The sequence below is a fragment of the Pithys albifrons genome, chromosome 6 (genome assembly GCF_047495875.1).
Source record: "Pithys albifrons albifrons isolate INPA30051 chromosome 6, PitAlb_v1, whole genome shotgun sequence".
Classification (NCBI taxonomy): Eukaryota; Metazoa; Chordata; class Aves; order Passeriformes; family Thamnophilidae; genus Pithys; species Pithys albifrons.
Genome location: NC_092463.1, coordinates 26,209,122 through 26,227,211, shown reverse-complemented (window position 1 = coordinate 26,227,211; position 18,090 = coordinate 26,209,122). Strand labels below are relative to the sequence as shown.

At 37.7% G+C, this 18,090-nt stretch overlaps 1 protein-coding gene across 9 annotated transcripts in view; it reads right to left on the bottom strand.

The window, feature by feature from the left end:
• The window catches only part of RALGAPA1 (Ral GTPase activating protein catalytic subunit alpha 1), a 144,715-nt gene that overhangs the window by 59,587 nt on the left and 67,038 nt on the right, over positions 1-18,090 (bottom strand). For all 9 annotated transcript variants that reach the window (XM_071557915.1, XM_071557917.1, XM_071557916.1 and 6 more), the window contains 8 exons: positions 16,818-16,946; positions 15,711-15,836; positions 14,983-15,041; positions 11,216-11,324; positions 5,491-5,601; positions 4,839-4,907; positions 3,555-3,689; positions 2,628-2,811 (listed from right to left, as the gene is read on the bottom strand). In XM_071557915.1, coding sequence (XP_071414016.1) covers positions 2,628-2,811; positions 3,555-3,689; positions 4,839-4,907; positions 5,491-5,601; positions 11,216-11,324; positions 14,983-15,041; positions 15,711-15,836; positions 16,818-16,946 — 922 coding nt within the window. The remainder of the gene's footprint in view (positions 1-2,627; positions 2,812-3,554; positions 3,690-4,838; positions 4,908-5,490; positions 5,602-11,215; positions 11,325-14,982; positions 15,042-15,710; positions 15,837-16,817; positions 16,947-18,090) is intronic.

The window sequence follows — 18,090 nt, the reverse complement described above, 5'->3', positions numbered from 1 at the left end:
AGGGGAGTAATGGAGCAGCTCTGGAGGGCAGCTGGCATCCAGCCAGCATCCATGGTCAAACCACCACACATAGACAGCAACTGTATGCCTGTACCGTGGCTAGAGCAGGTTGTTGTTGACACTAGCTAGAGAAAAGTTGAGCAGCCTTCATGCAGGCAAGGCCAGGGATTCTATATATAACTGAAAGCACCACAGACTTGCTGTCTGCAAGTTCTGACAATGCAGTAAAAGGTTCCTAATGATGTCTTTACTGTCAGCTGCTAAAAGTTCATTCGGGCCTAAATATAACAGCTTAATATGCTTTACACTGAATGTCAAAATTATCCCTTGTGTATTTTATACTGAAATCTACCATTTTACCTGAGGCCTACAAAAAGGAAAACAATTGCACAGATAATCTCAGGAATAAGAGATTCCTTGTGAGAGAAAGAACTTTCCAAGTTACTGAAAAAGAGAGGCCAACAGTCATCTTCTTTCTCCACTTCACCTGATTCCAAGAGATATGATAAATCCTCACTGTGCTGTTTGTTGCATGGCTTGCTCCAGCCTCTCAATAGATCCTGTCTTCACTGCACAGTAACTTTAAGTCCCATATTTTCATGGTCTCATACCATATTATGCCTGTAGCTAAGTTCCACAAAATTTGTGATGGCTCTGACCTTGAACAATGGGAGGCATAACCAGGTACATCAATCTCATCCATTAAAGCACCCTGTCTTTAGAATTCTGGTATTTCAGTACTTCCAGCTTTGCTTTAGACCTCAGGAAAGAGTCTAGCAATTCCCATACTGTCTTTGTAAATCTTCCCTGATTTCCTTACAACTGCTGCCCTGCTTATTTCCATTCCTTCAAAAAGATACTGTGATAGCCCCTTTACTCTACTGAAAGAGGTTGACCTGCTGGCATACTGCCCTGCTGCTAGCTTGTACTAATTGACCCTACGTCTCGATTGAGTCCCAGACTAGTTGTTATCCACCAGTTTTACTCCTCTCGCTCCTCCAACAACGCCAGGCAGAACAGATGCTATGCAATTGGTTAAGCATTGCCAATTTTATTCTCTGCCTGGCAATGGGTACTAGAAGTGCCAAGGTTGCAAGACCAGGGTTGCATTATAATGTTATGGTCTGCCAATTAAATTTCACAGTCTTACAATTCCAGAGCCCTGAAACTTAATTTATCTGGAGAAATAAAAGGAGCATCTGAAATTACTTTTATTAAGAAATTTAACAAGAAATCGTAAAAGAACAGATCACAGTCAGAAATGCAAAACGAAGATATCGATGCAAAGGCTTTGTGCAACTGTACTCATTTAAAGAGAAAGCTATTCAGGGTTGTCTTTTCAGATTGACAGATTAAAAAAGGCACACAGCATTTGCTGCTAACCCATAATTACAGATTATTACAGAATACAAAAGATGCCGGGCATAAAAAGCTACTACAATTCACTACACTGTAATAGAACATGCAGTGGAAGTTAATTTTGGCAAATGCTTTAAATATTAGCTTTACATAATATGTATAGGTGAGACTGTAATTAGGACAGAATGAATCCTTCGAAGCCTCTTTCATTCTGACCCAGTAGATGATTACTTTTTACTAATAAGACCACAGCCATTTGACGAAAAGCCAACTATAGTACCTTGCTTCATTTTTCAGTAAATTTAATAATTACAGCTCCTTCTGCCAATAGTTCTCAAATCAGACTTGTTCAATCCAATACTGAGCTTATTAGGGGACAGCCCTATGTTTAGAATTCTTTGGCCAAAAAAGTACTTGAGGATGATGAAGCATGCCTTAGACAAGGGCACAATGATTAGCCATTTTCTCTACATAAAAAACAGCACGTAGTCACTGCAGACCACAAAATCACCTGCTGTTAGCACACAGCTGCTACAAAGAGCTGCTGCATTCATCTGGTTCTTAATACCCTTAAAGAAGCCTAAATGGAACAACTTAATACAGAGGGAGAATAGCACTACACAGTTTCTTGTATCTTAATCTCATCTTTTTCAATTTTCTTCCCAATCTAGCCATTTGATATTTACTAGATATACTGCATAATACATGGTACTCCTCTGTAGCTTAGTTCATTGATTCTTTATTTTTATTTTGAGTTGTGAAGAAAATGTTAATTCCTAAGTCTCTTAAGGTTCTAAGTAGATGAGAGAAAATTTCTTTATTTTTAGACAACCCTGTGGTTTTAAATAAAGAAATTGATAACAAATTATGATAGGCTAAAAAAATTCACTGAAAGCATTCAATATTGCAAGTTCAGACAGGAACAAAAATCCAAGATATTCTTAGAAAAAGAAGCACAATTGAGAAAAAAACACATTAATTTACTGAAAGTAAAATAGAAAGCATTTATCCATGTTGGAGTACTTAACACTTTCTGCTGATAAATAGAGCACAGAAGAATCCTTATCCTATTGACCTTTGTTTTCTTCAGAACATACTTAGTTAATTGAACAGTAATTGCTCAAAATTATGTTTGCTGTTTCCATACTAATGGGGTTTACCCAGTGTCTAGATATAGCTGAAAACTTATGCTTTAGGTCAAGACTTCAATACTGGAAACCAAAATAAAATCTTTCTGAAAGAAAATGTATTTAGGCAATTTGACAAACCTTCAGTGACTGGCTGAAGTTTAGAAGACCTCTCCGAGTCTGGAGAATGCAGTGGTTCTGGTTCCTTTAAGCTTTCTAAATGCATAAAAGGATCATAATCCATACATGCCAGATCAGAAAGGCTTAGAGGAAAATATTTTGGGTTGCTAAAACATTGAGACCCATAGACACATCCATGCAGAACCTAGAACAAAACCAGAATTTCATTACATTAACTATTGAAATTTCTACTTGATAGTTTTATAATAAATTAAGTATATTTTTTATTTACATTCTAAAAATTGATTTGCTAGAACCAGGTACGCAGGACAAAATGTTGGAAAATTTTCAATGCTTTATGTTTATAGAAAGAAATCCTGGTCTGCAGAGAAAATTATTAAAACAGTATCTACACCAAAGTGGAATTTAACAATAAAGAAACACAACTTACAACCAACCATTAAGCTACCTCTATTTTTAGATCTCCTATCTTATTTAATTACAAATACTAGGTCTAAGCTGCTACAAGTTTTAATCCCCTTCCTTTGCAAAAAAGAAAAAAATCCCCTACCTTTCTTCTGTGTTCCTAAAGACAGTAATTATAACAGTGGTTTTTGCTTTGCTTGTTGCTAACTGAAATTGCTTGGTGTATGTTACATCCTTTGGTCTTAAATATATAGTTAGTCTTCTACAATACAAGCATCTCCAATCAATATGACAAACAAAAAAGTCTTGGTTAAACATCCAAAACGTAAAACAAAATCAACAATTCCAAATACACTAAAGGTCAAGGTGTTAAAGTGAAACACACAAGAACTGAGCCAGCACTCCACATGTCAGCAACAGAATGGAGATCAGCTTACAGAAAACTTGTGACTTCATTCCCACGAAAACTGACACTACCTCCATATGTAGAAATTCTCATTTAGCAAGTAGAGAAACACGTACCTTATATATACAATTAAGAACAGATCTTTCAGTCTTATCATTTTCTGCTCCTGTAGTATGAAGAGGCTGCAGCAAAGTCTTTAATGGTAAGGCCATTATCCAATCCAATAAGCACAGAAGCAAAGAAACCACCAACTGGAACAAACACTTTCTGTTACAAATCAAATAAAACGCACCTGCTACTTCACATTTATCACTTATTTCTCTGTTTTGTTTTCTTTTTTCAGTTCAGTAAAGTCAACCTTCTGCAGTAATGGTAGGTCATACTTGTTTAACCACCATACATTCAAAACCTATGGCATCAGTAAAAACTTTGGCTACTGAGGTAGTTAACAAAGACCACCTATTCAACTATGAGCAGATACTCTACAGATAGATAAGAAGATACTCATGGTTTTTGAAACTGATTTGTAGGGTGCTGTTTTTAAAATAACAGGTAACACAGGTCCAAATTAAAGCTGATGTGCCATTCTGCACTTAAATTTCACTGTAAAGTGAATCAAGGATTACACAAAATGGAACCAATTAATTTGCATTTAGTACTTTATAAATAACACAATTTCCTTCACAACAGATCAGTAATGTTATGCAGCACCAGGTATCATTTGAAACAAATCCAACTACTTTCTGGATAGCTCTGAAGGCCAAAATGAGGAACAGATGAACTCCAGCTCCTGTGGGAATAGTAGCCAAGAACGATGGAGCTGTCAGTGACAAACTGCACCAAAGTGCCCAAATTTAAATGACCACTGAGTCCCACAGCCCCAGGGCAAAGCCAAACAATTCAGAAGAGACACAGCTTTCAGGAGGCAGAAAGTACTCCTGTGAAAATCAGGAGATCTCAGCTAGGGGACTCAGGCCCATCTGATAGATAGCAATCATTTAGAAGGAGAAGAATAATTAAATTCATCTGAATATTACAGGATATCTTTCTTAACAATGTGCATACTACAGAAACAGTAAAAAGTCATAATCTTGTAAATGTTTGCAATGTACTCTCTATAAGGTGGAACATGTAATATTAATTTGCTTGTAAGTTCACTGAGGATAAGGAATATTTTCTGATTAAAGAAAACAATCAATCTTTATGAATTTTAAATGCATATTTTCCCACCAGAAATTTACTTGAACAAAAAATATTGCTGTAATTCTATGAAGGCTATACTGTATTATACATAAGAAGCCTAATCCCTGACTTAAAACACCTTAAATTATGAAAAAAACGTTTTGTCATGCACCTTTGTAATTAAATTGGCACATTAACAAGAAATGAAAAATACTCACTCTTTTGTCCTGCTCATAAGAGGAAGCTTCTGTACTAGGCAGGAGATGTGTAATAGTTGCTATCAGAATCTGGGGAAATATACCATATTTCTTTTAAAATACGACCTAAATATTAAAGTTTAAGATATTTTGTTAAGCAGGTAAATGTGACATGATTCTTGAAGTTATTTTGAGAAAAACTGCAGTATTCCTTGTCAATTTTTTTAATAAAAACACTTTTAATAGAGTTTTGCAGAAGACATTGAAGGAATATGTTCTGCTCAACTGATGTAGATGCATTAAGGACAATGAAACTCACAACTACCCCAAATATTCAGACAGGAAGAGAATTTGATTCAACACACTCGTAGGGTGCAGGAAGGAATCTGATGCTGGTTTGTGTATGGGGCTATCTGAGCTCCATTATTTCTTAGAACTAATAGAATTTTGAGAGGAACAGGCATGATACAGAAAGATTACATGTCAATACTGGAGTCAGGATGTAAGTATGCTGCAAATCTCTACTGCTGGTGTTAAGTAAGATTATGTTTATACTAATTCAATGTCTTGTGAAACGCAATTGTCAATATTTTGTTATTTTAATTTCAGGGAAATATATTTTACTGTTTCATTTAAAATAACTGAAAATTTCAAGTTTAAACAAATTACTTACTTGAATAATTCTTAAAGGTGAATCAGTTTGATACAGTTGAAGTCTATGTACATAATGTATGAGCATGTTCAGCATACTGCAGGCAACCTGGGCTACTGTTTTGTTTGGAAACTAGAAAAGAGAACACAGCACAGCAACAATGATGAAATATAAGAGTACATTAGGTGGTAGGGTGGTCACAAATTTCAGTGACAGTTTTATACATATAGGTCCTTAACTACCTATCTACTGGAGAAACAGAGTTAAATTTTAGAAAACTTAAAAGGAATTACTTGCTTGTAAACAAATGTTAGCAGCTAACACAAAAGGTTTGGGACAGACAACCAGTGAGTTGAGCACAGTGAGGGAAAGGGGAAAGGAGTCTCCTAACAAACTTCAGACTGGTTAGTACAGGACCATGAAGGCAGGAAGAATTAATTTCTTGTTACATGAATCACTGCAAAAAACCCCAAAGATCCAACTCTGAAATCAGACACCTTCACCAGGGCAGGTGAAGAGTCACACACTCAAAATGCAGCCTATGGTACTAAACATGAGACTAACTTTTCTGCTGTTTGCTAGCACCTGCTGTGCCCAGCACCTGTTTGAACTGAAATGAATGCACCTTGGCTTCTGTGCTTAACTCTGCTTTTCTCTGCTTGCTATCTTTTCAAGGCAGGAGAATGCTGCACTGGAGCCTGCCTTCCACAGTTACTGTGCTGGTCAAAGCAGAGGAGAATGTATTTGTACAACTAATTCCGAGCCTTAGGAGGGGATATAATACTCTGTTCTACTCTCTTAAGTGGAAACCCAAAGAAATTAAGAGATGGGGATATGCTTCCCTAAATTGGTAATGCACAGGACATGTAACTGAGGTTTCTACCTTCACTGCACTTGCTTTAAAACATAAAGCTGTGCAACAAATGACATGGACAAAGTTAATTTTAAAAGTGAATTCTTGCATTATTAAAAAAGTAGTTTACTTGTTTTAATCTCATTTTATTCAGCAGGGAAGCTGTCACAGGTATGTGCTGCAGGGTGGCTATCTACATCTGAACTCAGAAAAGGACAATTATGCTGCAAAAATACTTAGATTTAATTTCTTGGCTTCACAGACTGTTTTCTTACTCAGTCCAGTTCTATTAACCCTTCAGGGAAAGATCCATCTCACAAACCTTAAAAAAAATAAAGCTTAAAGAAAACTGAAATGCCGGGGCAATGAAGCCTGAGCAGAAGATGAAAGATTTCAGAGTAAAATTTTTGAATGACAAAAAGTTAAAGATGGGAAATACACTGGAAGAAAACTCTGTTATGGGTCAGCTTCTTATCAAAGCACAGCTATCCATTTTTACATTTAAAGTCTTGAAAAGAAAAGAAATGGTACAAGCACAAGGAAAAGTATGGAGTATGAAGCTTTAATTAACATTTTTTATTTGTGGTATCTATGTAAGCATAAAGAAATACTATGAATGGCTCTTGTAAGCCATCCACAGAGATCAGAGTACACAAAGGGTAGTTAATTCTTGTTCTGACTTTCCCTGTTTCTCAGTGGATGCAGTTTCATGTTATTGTCGCCTTTTAATTAAGAACATAGTGAACATCTCACATCTGCAAGTCTTCCCAGAGTTATGACAAGAACACCATTATGTTTCATCCCTCATGAGATAGCCACTCTTTATGCTGTGAAAGTACTCTGTAAGAGCACAGTAAGCAGAGTACAGATTCTAAAACTCAAGCTTGAGTGACAACCAAAAAAAATTAAATAAAACTGAAAGCATAACAATTTGATTACAGAACTTGAGATCAAATCCAGATTGCTGGAAACATCCTTAAAAGCTTGCAGGAAAACCCCGAAGTCACTGAAGCAGACAAATGGGGTGAACAAACCAGAGTAGCTTAATACAGAGCATCCAGATGACTGACTGTAAGAAAAAATTACCTGAGAAAAAGACCTGGAGAATTTCCAGAGTCAATGAATAATCAGACATTCACTATTTAAAAACAGGGAGCATTTTCTTTTTTTAATTTTTAAAGTTTTTTCTTTTTTAAGAGGCTCATCAGGCTCTAAAATGAAGACGAATGATTTGTAAGGTTGGTTTATGCAGACCTTGGTTGAAGAGACATATTTTTTTTAAATTTAAGAAAGGAACAAAAGTCAGTGGAGATATAAATTTCACATAAAGATGAAAACTATAAAGTAATGAATATGAAAAAAATTAAAATCTAATCTGGTGCACTCAAATTTTCATATTCATGGGAAGAGCACCAGGTAGAAGTTTTGTTCAACATTATGGTAACTGGCTGAAACAGATTAAGCCCTTCATCTGCTTCAGAAAACTGTGCTAATATGGTCAATGTATTACATGTCAAAAAAATGCTGTCCTGTTTTCATCAAGGATGGAGTTAATTTCTTCTCAGTAGCTGCTACAGTGCTGCATTTTGGATTGGGAATGAGAATGGTGTTGATAACACATTGATGGTTTGGGTTTTGCCAAGTCCTGTTAACCTAAGTCAAGGACTTTTTCTTGTCTCATGCTCTGCCAGGGCGGAAGTATGCAAAAGAAACTGGGAAAGGTGATCTGAACTGACCAAACAGATATTCCATAGCATAAAAAATCATGACCAGCATATTAAGTGGAGGGAGTTACCTGGAAGTGTGGCTGGTCTGGCTTTGGAAGGGGGGGTCTGGCATCAGTCAATGGGTGGTGAGCATTTGTATTGTGCATCACTTGGGTTTTTTTCCTTTAGCTTTTCATTACTAGTATAATTTACGATTATTACTGTATTTTACTTTGTTTTCAATTAAACTGTTATCTCAACCTACAAGTTTTGCTTCCCATTCCACTGAGGGGTGGAGGCGAGCGAAGGGATTGAGTGAGCAGCTGTGTGGTGCTTAATTCCCAGCTGGACTTAAACCAACAAATACTCATACACTTTAGAACAGTTATAGAGCTGTGGGTCCTGGAAGGACATTTTCCTGACCTCAAGTTGCAACATTGAGTATGTGCCAGAGAACAAAACAATTTGCCTCTCTGAAGTCGCTGTTTTGTTCTGCATTATTTTCCAAGAGCCTTCAGAGGTGGCGTGGAAGCAGCTGTGCAATGCTACAAACATTTCACCGGCCCGTCTTTGTCTCTGGAAAATGCTGTATGCTGTAAAACATAGCAGGAGGTGCCTGAAAGAGGGTCCTGGGGTGAGTTTGGGCTGTGCAGGGGTTCCCATGACCAGAACACCCAAATGCAGCCGCGTGAAGATGCTGGGGCCCTTGGCAGACAAGCCAGCGAGGAGGGGGCAGTGCCGGGCGTGACTGTGAGCCTTTTAAAGGGCTGAAGGGAGCGAGGCAAACAGGAAGAGTGGCACGGCTTCTCTCTGGCCATCCAGGAGCAGCCGATAGAGGCAGCAAACAGACTCAGTAGCACTGATAAGGAAGAGCATAGACATCCTTTCAGCCCAGTCCTAATAGCAAATTAGTTTAAGCCTCCTCAGTTATGGTGTTCATGTGCCATAAAGCTCAATCCCCTGTAACTGCAGAAGGCGCTGCATCAGCTGTGTCAGACGCCTCCAGCCAGCCAGACCTGCTGATGGCAGATGCAGCTCTCTGGGTCACAGGTTGCCAGAAGTGCCTGTTGCCTCCTTGTGAGGCTGGGGCAGTCACTTTGCAGGTGTGCTGTGGTTGGAGGGCTGTGTCACCAGGTGAAGGAGCTATGGAAGGATGTGAACAGGCTGCGTAGTATTTGAGTGAATGAGCAAGAGAGAGACCAATTATATTCAGAGGTGCTACAGTCTCCAGACTCTCAGGAGTCTCAACATCAGTTGTAGTGGAGAAGCAGGTGGACTCAGAGCCCTACAGGGTAATGAGTCAAAATAAAGTTAGTCAAAAGTCTGTTAAAGATGAAGGCTGGAAGTTGGTCACTGCAAGTACCTGAAGGAAGGTTCCTCCTAAAAATTTGACAGGTAGGACTGGTACCTCCTACAGCAGGTATGAGGCTCTGGAACTAGAAGGCCAGACAACTGATGAGGTGGGCAGAAGTCCTTCTGGGGTAGTGGGGCCTCCTAAAGCAACACCACCTACTCCTCTACCAAGAGAAAAACGAGGGTAGTTGTAAAAGGAGACTCTCTTCCAGTGGGAATGTAGGGCCTAATATGCAGACCAAACCCAGCTCACAGGGAAGTGTGCTGTCTCCCAGTGACATGGGTAAGGGACATTATTGGAAAAGTCTCCAGTCTAATATGGCCCTCCGATTATTATATGCCATTGATAGTTCGAACTGGCAGTGACAAAACAACAAAAAGTCGTCCAAGGGCAATTAAAAGAGACTTCAGGGCCCTGGGACAGTTGGTAGAGGGATCAAGGGCACAGAGCCTCGATCCTTCTGGTGGTAACAAGGAATAATATTGATAGGAATACGCAGATACATCAAGTCGGTGAGTGGCTCCAAGGCTGATGTACTCAGAAAAATTATTCGTTTTTTTGACCACAGATGATGGTAATGGAGAAGACACAGGGGTATTCTCTGAGAGAAGGGTAGGGACTGCCCCAAGCTGGAAACAGCATGTTCCAGCCAGATCTCCAGTGGACCCACCAAAGAACAGCTGAGTCCATGTGCCAAGTATGTGGCAACTTTGTGAAAGTATGTTTAAAGAAGGGTAAATATGCCACACCAGCAGAGGGAAAAAAAAAAAAAGAGGGAATGAGAAATAGTTGGCAAACACAAAGGTCAGGGAAAGGAGGAGGGGGTGGAGGGGCTCGAGGTGCTAGAATAGAAATTTCTCTGCAGCTTAGGGAAAAAACAATGCCAGAGGAGATATCCACACTACAAAGATGGAGTACCCCACACTGCAGCACTTGATATTTCTTGAGGGCTGTCTGTGGGCAGTTCACAGTCCACACAGAAGGAGGCTTATCCTGAAGGACAGCAGCCAGTGAAAGAAGGGAGGAAGAAGTGGCAGGCAGTGACTGTTGCGGACTGCCTGTAACTCCCCATTTCCCATCTGCTCTGTACTACCTGGGACAGACGAGGGGGAAGCAGAGGAGTTGGAAACAAAGGAGGAAGCTGAAAGGGATGTCAGGGAAAGGTGGTGCTTTAAATTTTGTCTTTGCTTCTCACTGCCCAAATTATTTTAACTAGCAATAAATTAACTTCCCTAACTCAAATCTGTTTTGCCCATGATAGTAGCTGGTAAGCAATCTCCCTGTCTTCATCTTGTCCCATTTTTCATGCTGTTTTGTCCCTGTTCTGTTGAGGAGGGGTAGTAAGTAGATGGGTGGGAGTTTAGCCCTTACTTAAGGTTAATCCATCACAGGCTTCTGGGTCTAGTTACAAATAGATGTGGAAAACTCTGGTGGAAGTTTGGGTCCTGGATATGGGAAGAGGTATAGCTGGACAAAGCCAGACAGAGACAGTAGTGATTTTGCTGAAACCTAAATTGCACGGATTATTAACTAAAGATAGGGTAATGGACAAACTATTATGCTCCAAAGAGTAGTTGTTAGAGTGGCTAATTATGTTTATTAAGATAAAGATCCACTATCTTATCTCCTATCCCACCATTCCCTCCAAACTTGAAGAAGGCTAAAGAAATTTTGACAGTTCAAAGATTCACTAATTAAATTGAATTCACCCTTTTATAAGGATTGCAAATGAGGCCGCAAAGCACGGATGCTAAACTGTGATCATGACTCTGAAAAGGCAAAGTATCTTTACACATCAAGTCAATATACAATGCAAAAGTTTAAGTTTCTCACCTTTAAAGAAACACAAATCACATTCAACGCTTCTTTGATCTGAGGATGATGTGATTCATGAACTAGCTCCTCACAGATCCAAATACCAAGGCTGCAAAGTGCAACACATCTGTAAAACAAGGTTGAAGGACAATTGTTGAGAAACATTCTACAAGAATGTGTAGTTTTTATGATTCATTATGTCTTGTTAAAGACATATAACAATAAATATGTTCCTAATATTTGCAAAAAACCTACACAAAAACCTTTACAGTGCTGTAACTTATAAAAAATGAGCAAAAATTCCAAAGTACCCTGGTGAAGGTAGAGGAATGGACACAAATCACCCATCTGAGCAACTGAAAAATCCAAAAGACATGAAGAACTCCTGCATCCCTATGTACTTTTTCAATTACAAATATTACCTGAAATCAGTATATGGGAAATCCCTATAATTTCTTAAGACAAAGTAAAAACTGTTCCTTCTTCCCAAAATAAAAGGTGCTCATATTTATTTAGAGCTTTTGAGATGCAGAGACAAGAAAGGGGAATGTTACTCATACACAGATGTTTTTATTGTTTTATACTGACAATAAACGAGGATGAATAGAGGAGGGGTAAATGAATCCCAGAGTCAGTATACATATTGTAATTAAGTACTTCAACTTCCATTGTTGTTCCTTCAATTAAAATCAGGAAATAGAAGTGTAAAGGAAAAGGGTATTTAGGTATACGTGTTCAAATCAGCAAGGATGGATGGCATTTGTTCAGAAATGTTAAGGATCTAGCTTAAGAAATCTCTAAGTAATCAGTAATTATCTTCTAGAACACAGTCTGCAAATATTTTGGAAACAACTTCAGAATTCCAAATTCTCTGGATAAAATTGAAGAGAAATCCAAAATTGACAAGATGCAAGCTGGTCATGTGAACTGCAAAGTATTACATCTGGAAAGGAAAAATTGTAGCCTAGAATAGAAACAGAAGTGGCTCTGAAGCATGTCCTGCAGCAAATGGATTTTAAGGCTGCACAGAATCATGGAAATGCTTACAGGTAGCAAAATTACATATAGGAATTAATTCTACATGATACTGTAAAACTACCCTGTTTTGTACATTGTCACTGAAAGAATAATTTCAAGACTGCCTCCATTTACAGTTTGATTAATCTCATTTAAGAATAAAAACAAGACTGATGAAATCTAGGGGAAAAAGTGGTAAAAATAATAAACAACTTTGGGAAATATTGCACTTGGAGGAAAAGCTGAAGGACATACTAGGTCTAGATCACAATTAAGAAAGAAAATTATTAGAAATCTTCTGATGTACAATAATACACATAAAAATTTCCTTTCCTATAGAAAGGATTATTCCTATACATTGTCATAAACCCAACTTGACTGTAAAAATTGGATAAGTATTGGAATAATCTAACATCTTTGTAACTTTCTCCTCAGAGAAAATTTTCAGGACAATTTACTGCTACAAGCTACTACTGCAAGCTACTCCCAGGGATGTTTTAAACATACTCCAGCCTCAGAGGAGGAAAAGCAATCTACACTTCTGCTAAGTCCATAGTATGCATTTCAGTTCTTTCTGAAAAAATTAAAATAATACTGTAGTGTGGATTTAACAATAACTGTAGATTGTGTAAGGTGACTAAAAAAAGAACCTTTAGTATACAGAAGAGTAGACAATTCTAAGTATGTGTTACTATTTTAAGTTTTCTTCATGCTACTGAGAACTATTCCACATCTGACGATATACTGATGTCCAAGATATCCAGAGTCTGAGAGGTTTCTACTAAGAACAGCAGTTTTGTTATCGTTATTCAGAGTAATTTCTAAAAACTGTGTAATAATATGGCCACAATATTGTTATTAAAGAATCACAGCCTTAACAGCACAAGCAGAAAAAGGGTCAAACACTAAGTTCATCAATTCTTTTCCAGACTGTCAGCAGCAGGAGAGGTATTTAACATAGTTCTTACTCCTTATAGATGGAGATCTGAGAGTAAAACCTATTTCAGATAAGTGACTTCCCTGAAGCCTAGTTGGGTCAAAACACAAAATGCTTAGTCTCTGTGGAAGTGAAAAGCAATAGATATTTATAGCTTGGGTAACGATAATCACTCAGATTTACTGTAGATACACAAAGCTATGTGTACCTATGTTCCAGGTACAAGCTGTGTATCTGTCCTCTCCATGGAAATTGCAGAAACAATTAAGCCTCTACTAGTGATGCAGCAAAATCATAATGCAGATTCTAAAGACAGCCTCCAAGAGTAACCCTTGTGAACTCTGTACTGCTGTAAAACAGATGGTATCAGAGAAGTTATTATCAAAAAGGACTGTGGATAAACTGCCACTGAGGAGTAAGGCAGCCATGCTTCAGGAGCTGTGGTAACATCATTATCCTCCCAACGAAGACAAACCTTTCTGTCTCGCAGAAAGGAAGAAAAGGGAGAGACTGGGCATCTATTCCTTTTCTATCTCAATTTAATGCTATTACACACAGTGGTCCAACTTGCATTTTGAGAGCAGCCTAAGTCAGCATTCTGAAAGGCTGTGCATGCACATGTGCCTCTGCTCCTATATACACATTCTCACAGCCAGACAGGATATGAGGATGTGCAGGATGTTCCCTTCTTCTTCCCAGTCACACCGCCAGAACTGAAGATGCCCATACAGTGTGCTTCAGTGCCACAGCATCAGCAACAATATTTTTAACCAAGTGGATTTAAAATGACATTTTTCAAAAGCAAAATGGACATTGTTATGCTTTTTAGAAATAAGTTTTGTAAAGAACATGAAAAATGAAATTAACATGATCTCAGAACGTTCCCTCCTTCCCCTGTGTTGAGAGGTATTATCAGCTCAGGTGAAGAAACAGATAAGTAGGCTGATGAAAACTGCTCTTGGTTTTCCAACAAAACTTATTGAACAAAATGTTCAATAAGCTGATCTTTCCAGGTTCATAGTTTTCTGGGTGTGTAGTTTTAATATTTTTAAGTCACAATATATATTAGTTGTATTTATATGTATATGTGTATGTGTATGTATATGTATATGTATACGTATATTCTTCCCAGATACATAAGGCACACAAGTGTGCTCTTCCTTGGTAGGTGCCACAGACTCCTGTTGCAATCCCATATGCAGGACTCTGTAAGTGAAAGCCTCTGAGGATGGGTAAGGAGGAACAAAATCCTAAGCAAATTAAGAATTAGAAAACTGGTAACTATGGTCTCTGAAGTCCCCTATTTGATGAAGATGCTTAGATTTAAGCATCAGAGCAATCATTCCTAGTTTAAGGCTTAGCTTAGTTTTTTGCTTGTTGTCCCTACCATAAAGAAGGGTTCATGTACATTGTATTGTTTCTGTTTTACAAATTAAATCGTATGGTTTAATAAAAATAAGTATACCTCCCTCATAAAAAATTTTGTCTTTAATGAAAGTAAAAAAATGCCTCTGTAGTACAGAAAATCCCTGAGATGAACACCAGGGTAGGCTGGGAAAGCATACGGCTTATTCTCTTACCCATATTTATACCCTATCAGTTACTGTCGGAGAAAGGGTACTAGATTGGACTAGCCCATACTGTTCTTTTAATGTCTCCATTACAAACAATTTCGAATTCACACAGTGGATCGCAGTTTTGATAGCCGTGAAAAAACCCATTAATAAAATGCACACAAACTTTTACTTTAAGCTCTCTAATATATCCACCTCAAAACAGTCTAGTAAAGAAAAATATCTAATAATTTAGAAACTCTTCTTGTATGACTTACCGTGCAGGACCAGATGGTTCCTCTCTTGCTGAACTTAACACAGTTTTAATTATGAGTTCCTAAAACAAAGAGGAAAATACTCACTGATTTACCCATAACTCCATCACATGAAGCATCAGAAAATTACAATTTTATTATAGTACACAGAGGCATGTTGCTTCGCTGAGTCTCTGGGTTGTGGTCAGATGAATTGTTTGCTTACCACTACTCCAACTTGTAGTCTGTGCCAGGTGCTCCTTATTGTGCTACCCTAAGACTATCCCACAGGATACTGTCCTAATTTCTGATGATAAACCATTTATCCAATTCTTGCCAAAACATTTCCATAAAATACCAAGGGGAAAAAACCAAACAGTAAGGGACATCCTGAAGCTACTTTCTGTGAGTAGTGCTGAAGGATATAACAGAAAGAATCTACTACTTCAAGGTTTAAACAAGCATGTTTTAAAAATTTAATTTATTCTATGATTATTTCCTTTTACAAACACAAGAAAATATTTTATTATTAACTTAAGAGTAATTATAAAGTATGTTTAGTAGTACAAAGTTTGATGGGATCTTGTACAAAGTAGTACAAGATTTTATGGGATCTTGAGTCTTATAATCTATTTGAAATTATTTCTGAAAAAATTTTAGAATCTTAAAATTTTAGTTAGTATTTTGCTGGGAAAACACCATATTAAAAATATACTAGCTGAATACTAGCCAAATACTCTTAAAATTCCTACCTTAACATCCGTAAACTGAGACACAGCAATGTCAGGAATATTTGGGTGAAGAGCTGGCAGTTCATGATATAAATTGGGAAAACAGACTAGAGATCCTAAAAGAACCTGTGCTTCAACTCTCGGTGCCTAAAAAAAAGAAAAAAGGTGGGGAGAACTACATATAGTCTTACTGCAATCAGCAAGCTGACATCTCTAGCTGCCTTAAAAGAGTACAATAGCTGAAACTCTGTTTAGCCATTTCTGTTCTCCTGCAAATTCTGCAGAGTTACTAAACAGAGACCACAGCCCCTTGGATTGCTGCTCATGCAAACCCTGTGATCCCATTTTCCAAGATAGTCAAAAGGAAGCAAAGGAATTGTTAGGATTACAGAGAAATGACTGAGTTGCTAACTAGGCTCAGGTCTTAGGTTCAGCTAATTGAACAGGATGTGGAAAATTACCAGATGTGACACAAGGCATTGCTGGACAGAAAAGGCTACAGTGTAAGAAGCTGACTGAGGCTTCAGACTGTACCTTGAGGAAGGCTGGATTTTGTAGCTGATGAGAGGGGAAATGACGGGAGAAACAGTCAAAACTCACAGACAACTGGAAGGGACTACTGGGAGCTTAGAGCAAGTACAACCCCATGCAAGGTCAACAGCACATACATAATTGTATCAGTATTACTAAATAAGGCTGAACCTGCCTGAGTAACAATATCAGAAGTACATTCAAATAGTGCAAACACAGCAGACTGGAGTTCTCAGGCCTGATGATGGAAGTCATTACATAGTGAAGATGTGGAGGAATAAATACACTTTTAAAATGAAATCTCAGTGAAAATGGACATTTACTTTAAAATACGTTAAAGCACAGAAAAATAGCAGTCATAATTCTGAGAACTCTGAAGTAAAAGAAGATTCTCTGCTTCAACAGTAATTTTTGCATTCTTCACGTATTTTCTGGAAAGGACTTGCATGTGTAGTGTCAGACATTATCTGTATTCAAAAACCATTACACTGAATTCTGGAATCAAGTTAACACCCCAGTCAAGGAAAAATACTGCTCAGTTTTCTCTTGAATTCTTCCTACTCATTCATAAATGAGAAGTAACTGTTGAATACTTACGTTGAGGAATGAAGAAGCAGCCACTCTTCCTGCTGCTACAATGAAATCCATAATAAGCATGGTAGCACCGGGCAAACCAAGTGAAAAGAACTGGGGAGAACAGTGCTTGATGATTGTATTGACAATGTCCTCGCAGAGGAAAAAGGGGGAAAAGAGTATCAACACGAATCAAGATCAAAAGTAAATGAAAAAGACAAGTATTTATCAAGGGTAAAAAGTAAAAATATGAGAAAGCAAATTCATTGTGGCCATTACGATGCTCATTACTGAGTGAAGAATAGCACAAAAAGATAAATTCCTTAAGTATACTCACATTACTGTAAGTAAACTGTAGCATAGTTTATAGCTCAATTTAACCTTAGACAATAGTTCATACCTTATACTGATATACATTTCACTTTTAAGATTTCTATAACTGATTGACCATTCAAGTATGTACAGAAGAGATGCAGTGAGATAATCAGCTATTCTACCTTCTTTAACAACATGCCTAATCCTCTCCAACAAGTATTGCCTGACTATACAAAAAGGTATTAGCCTCTTACATATATCCATATGGAACCAAAATATAAAGAAAGAAAGATAACAAAGTGTTTCATAACATTTCTGGTATGTAGTTATTCCACACAGAATAATATATTCTTGCAGACTTAGTCAAGCACTTTTAAAAAAATTATAAAACCCTTTAATTAGTAAAAAACATCCCAAGTTGACAGATAGGCAAAAAATCCCCCCTTTTCTCTGTTGAATAGTTCTCCACTAGCAGCAATATTCAACTAAATGGCAGCATGTTAGGGGAAGATCTGCTGGCCAGCAACAAAAGCAGCATAAACTGGTTGTTAGAGAATAGAAACTGGAGATCAGTCCTACCCATAGGCAACTGTGGAATAAGTTGACTAATTCTATTACGCGCAGTTAATGAAAACAGGGTTGTTTGAACCCTTGATCTCCCTATGCCTATAACCACTCCTCAAAAAAGTTCACAAACTCCACTTTTTCACATTTCTGATGCAAAGCTTTAAAAAGCGTGTTTAAGCCATCCAGTATTTTCAGATTTGTTAATATTAAAATCCATGTAAAAGATCTACTCGCACTCATTAGATGTGCTTAGTACATCTCAGTTTGCTGGTTCCTATTCCTGTTGTAGAAACAAAGCCCTCCAATGTAGTGAGCACAATTTACTACCTAAACTGTTGCATCAGAGAGCAAGTAAGAACAGCAGACTTTAGAGAGATCTGCTTCTTTCTCTTTCTTGCATACTTCAATCTGTAAC